Source organism: Dryas octopetala, chromosome 5, assembly GCF_963921425.1.
Source record: "Dryas octopetala chromosome 5, drDryOcto1.1, whole genome shotgun sequence".
Classification (NCBI taxonomy): domain Eukaryota; kingdom Viridiplantae; phylum Streptophyta; class Magnoliopsida; order Rosales; family Rosaceae; genus Dryas; species Dryas octopetala.
The window spans coordinates 19,865,363-19,870,349 of record NC_141370.1 but is presented as its reverse complement, the minus strand read 5'-3'; the positions used below and the strand labels follow the sequence as shown (position 1 = coordinate 19,870,349).

The window sequence follows — 4,987 nt, the reverse complement described above, 5'->3', positions numbered from 1 at the left end:
AGACTATTGCACGCATTTTCTTGACAATTGATCGAAAGCCCTGGATTATCATTCATAGGTATATATGTACGTGGTTGTATATATAATTAAGTCGTGTTTTATTTTTAGGTGCTTAAATAAAGATAATTACGTTAATTTATATAAAAAAGGATAATTACGTTAATGGGATATGGATATGTTTAATTTTGTATGATATGTGCATTATGATATTCTGATAGGTGCATTATGATATGTGCATGCTTTTTGAATGTAGCATATATAACATAGAATTCTATTCAAACAAGAATTTGATTCCAAGCATGACTTATAATTTATTTAATTTTATTTCATAAAACAGAATGGACTTAGCTTGAATCGATCTGCATGTGACATCCGTCCGCCCCTTATATATATAAAACTACCAAACTAGCTTCACAACGTACACACCATATCATTCACATCTTTGGCTCTGAGAAAGTTGTGCATACCCTTGTTGTCTGTGTGTTGCTTTGTTTTTCCCTGTACGCTGAGTTTCTTGTTTTTAATGGAAGTCTCTTTTCCCTGGCCAAAAAAACAAAAGATGACGAAGAGAAGGAGAGAGAAGAGGAAGAGGAGACGAGTCCTTTGCGTTCTTTTATTGTCCTTCTATCCTCCTTTGTTGCTTACGATTAAGTTCCTTCATTGTCTCAGCTTGTACAATAGTGAGGCCTACCAGAAGGAGTATGACGCATGTCGTGCAGATGTCCATTCCGCTCAGAGAATTTGTGTACATGAGATGATCATGAGAAGGAATGAATCTTTTCGTTTTTGGAGAATGTCTGGCGAAAATGCGATGATTCTTGAAGAACAAGGAGATGATTGTGATTGTTGCAAGGCCATTGAACAAGTTGAGAAGAATTGTTCCCCATGCATGGTCAAGGTCATTGACAGTTTCCACAACCCTTTCTTTCTTGGTAGGGTGAAGAAACATTGCTTAAACACCAACACCACAGCTCCTGCTCACACGCCAAACCACCCTCGCAACTCCATATGCGCCCACGTAGGCTTCTTCTGGCTGCAAATGGCTTCCTTTGGCTTTGCGCTTTTTCAAATGTGCGCGACTATATTTTTGATGATTTTCTTTCCTATGTTTTTCGGGTTTTAGAATTATAGCCTCCAGTAGTAGTGCTCCAACTTTCTCAAGTAATACTAACTCGATCAATAAGGTTTGAGTACTACTCAAGACTCTGAAAAAGAATTGGATAATATTACATTAATCGTTGCTGTGAACCTCATTTTGATTTTGAATATTGTGGATAAGATCCATCCTATCTCATCCTCTCTATAGTCTGATCTCATCAGGAGTTGTGATCAATATTATTAATTAGTATTAAACTGCCCAAAGACGTGAGAAATAACAGCAATACATTATGCATCTGCCTTGCATAATAATCCAAGGTTTAAAATCTGACTTGTCGAGATGCTGGGAGACTGCAAGTCTATTTGTATTCATTTTTATCTTTTTGATGACTTTAGGTTATATTTTACGGAAACTAGGTAATAGATATTGATGTTAGAGTAAATTCATGCCAATCCACAAAACAGCTCCTTTATTTCCCTTAGACATATACTACTAAACAGAAGATCTGAAGGTTCACCGAGACACAAAATAACTCCAGACTGAAAAGACTGGAGACGATAATAGAAAAGGAGGCTCAAGTCTCAGATACAAAAGGGAGCAAGCTAAGGGTGAGAGAGTGAAATACTCAGAGAGCCTTGAGGATATCATCAGCACTGGAGACTGTGAATTCTCCCCCAGCTTCAATATTTGCAGCCTTCACCTTGAGGTCTTCAACCAAGAGAGCAAACCTCCTTGAGCGAGTTCCAAGTCCTTTTTCTGAAAGGTCAAGCTCCAGGCCGAGATCATGGGTGTATTTTGCTGACCCATCAGCAAGGAAAAGGACATGCTTGTTATCAGGGTATGTTTTAGCCCATGCCTTCATCACAAAAGGGTCATTCACTGCAAACAGGAATCAAACCCTTAAGTTTCCTATCAGATTATAGACTCGGATTCAACAGCATTTCAGATAGATCAATCAGAGTACACTGCCATGCATGTTTGATTCATTACGATCTTGCTTTGTCCACAAAGAAGAGAATAAATATGTATATGAACTTTTGTTTTTTTCATCATTCACAGTAAAAAACGATATGTTCAGTCAAGATAAAATCTACAAAACTCAACTTGGGTTAACCTTTGGAAAACATGGAAAGGAACTGATGCAAAGAATTGTCAATCTACAAAACTCAATTCACCATCTTTCCCTTCCAAATTGCCACAAGAATATACCAAAAGTTTAGTTACACAACATGAGTATCCAAATTATATGTAACACAAACACCCAAATATAAGTGCCAACAAGACGAAAATCTTCACACACAATATCCTAAAATGCTTTGCTGAAGTTGCATCATATTCTCTCATAAGTGCAGAAAGAGGTACAAAGAATTTGCATATTCTCTCATTAACTGATGCGGCAGCTTCAGTGACACCACCACATCAAGTAATGAAAAAACACCAGCAATGCCTTGCACCATGTAGAAGGGGTGGGTGATAGCACGGCAAACCAATCTAATCTTAGGAAGCCGTGTTTATGTTTAATGTGGAAGAATTAAAAACAAACCAACTACAAGTCTGCTATAGATTATTCGCTTTTAAAAATGCAAAGATGTTCAAACTTCAAACCCAACACATGATGATCGATCAACCATGGAAGGAAACACTTGATTACTTACAATCACTAATTGCACACAAAGGAAGCATTAATTTAGTCATTCAAGTAAGTTCCTCGACCTTAAAACATTTATTGAAGTCACTCACTTTATGAATTCACACCTCAATCAAATTCCAAGATCAACCAAAGGTGACAATTCCATTGTGTCCTACTTATATCACAGATATTATGAATGCAAGTGTCACCATAATTGCTGCTTGTAAATTGTAATTAGCAGAACAATTCATGGAGTTAGAGAGTTATACCGCTAATACAGAGAATTTTATCAACACCCTTTGATTTGAACTCGTCTGCTTTCTCAATGAAGCCGGGCACATGCTTCAAACTGTACAACCAAGCAAAAACCAATTTTAATAATACAAACTGTAAGAATCAATGATACTCACACATCTACACCCGTCCGATTCAAATCAGCTACTATTCTAAACCGTCCATTTCATAAATAAAATTAAAATATCCAACCGCCTTAACACATGTTCACGAGGGTAAATTAGGAAATAAAAATTCAGAGCAGACGAATTTTTCCATTTACGACGCCGTATTTGCTTGCTAAGGAAGCAGACAACAAAAAAAAGGAAAAGAACCGACCACTGACCAACCAGCAATGCGGAGCTCATTTTCTCGGCAACCAAACAGAGCGTTAACACAAATTATCTATCCCTAAAACCCAGAAGATCGAGAGATTGAGTTACCTGCAAGTGGGAGTGAAGGCACCAGGAACGCCGAAGAGGATGACCTTTTTACCGGCGGCGAGAGAGTGGATGTTGACCACTTGGACCTGGTCCTGCTCGTCGAAGTAGGACAGAGTACCGTCTGGAATCACATCGCCAACAGCAATCGGAGCCATAGCTTCTGATCAAGGATGATGGTGATTCACTGATTGGACGGTGGAGTATGAAAGCTAGGATATGGAGTCGGAGTACACGAAGCGTTTTTGTGCAGTGTTTATATATATGGAGTGGAGTGTGATGGACCTGAGGGGCTTTGTTAGCTGGATTTGATATTTATTTTGGAGTCCGGTCTGAATATAATTTAATTTTTTTTTATAAACTGGTCTGAGTATAACTGTATAACTGAAATTTTGAAAGCAACATTATAGAATTTATAGGCACAAAACTTGTGGATTGTTGGATTTAATATTTATGTGAAAAAAAATGATAAATAACCAATATATATTTGTAGAGTAATGAAACCTGTCCATGCTGTTGAGCATTTGACTGCATATGGAGAGGTCAGTATGAATGATTGTCGGTCACAGACTCACAACTTTATTTTATTTCAAATAAAAAAAAAGTATCTACACAATATAGGTTTTAAAACTTAAAACTTTAACAAATATAATAATATTTTATTAAAAAATATTAAAGGAATTATGTCATTATATTATATCACATGATATTATATGATATGGCTTTCTAATCACTTTTGATTTTCTCTTTTTAACAAAGTTGGTACAATGACGACATGATCCTTCTATTATTTTTCTATTGCATTTACTCAAGTGACCCACATAACTTCAAATCTTACAAATTATAATTAAGAAAGAAGAGTTTGAAATCAAGAAACAAATCTGTAAATCAAGCAGATAAGACAATTGAATACTCTCTTGACTTGGGCATATCTTCCTCTTTCATGATGCCTTCTCCCTGGTCAGCATCCCAAATCTTTTTATCCTCACAAGACCCATATGCCCAACTACACAGTAAATAGTAAAAGAAATTAACCACACTCAAAGCAGTGAGAAGCCAATAGTAGTAATCATAGTGACCCTTGTTAAGGTTATTTGATACCCAGCTGACCCCCCCCTTTCTTTGTCACATCATCCACAGTGGTCACAATGGGACTCCCAACCAAGCTCCCCACTCCAAACCCAAGTGTCAAAAGAGCAATTGCAATGCTAGACATGCTGTTGGGGAACTGAGAGTAGTAGAACTCCAATTGCCCAATTGCATTGAAAGCCTCACCTAGTCCAGTGAGGCAGTGCTGTGGCACTAACCACCTTGCAGACATGCTCACCACACCCATATGATTTCATCACCACACCCATATGATTTCATCACCTCTTTCTCAAGTAGAAAAATGTGGAAGAAAAACAAAAATCACAATCATGGAGGACTTGGTACGGTGTTTAAAAAAAAGGATTGAAGAAAAATATGAGAGGATTAAGAAGAAGATCGAAGATTGATGATGAATGATAGAAGATGAAAAAAAAATCAGAGAAAAGAAAGATCAAA

At 37.1% G+C, this 4,987-nt stretch overlaps 1 protein-coding gene across 1 annotated transcript; it reads right to left on the bottom strand.

Moving 5' to 3' along the window:
- Window positions 1–1,545: 1,545 nt before the first annotated feature.
- LOC147285431 (peroxiredoxin-2) lies at window positions 1,546–3,688 on the bottom strand. Its single transcript, XM_086243391.1, has 3 exons — window positions 3,446–3,688; window positions 2,999–3,078; window positions 1,546–1,978 (listed from the first exon to the last, which is right to left on the bottom strand). Exons 1-3 carry the CDS (start codon window positions 3,598–3,600, stop codon window positions 1,725–1,727), a joined length of 489 nt encoding a protein of 162 aa, XP_086099517.1. The 5' UTR covers window positions 3,601–3,688; the 3' UTR covers window positions 1,546–1,724.
- Window positions 3,689–4,987: the final 1,299 nt, after the last annotated feature.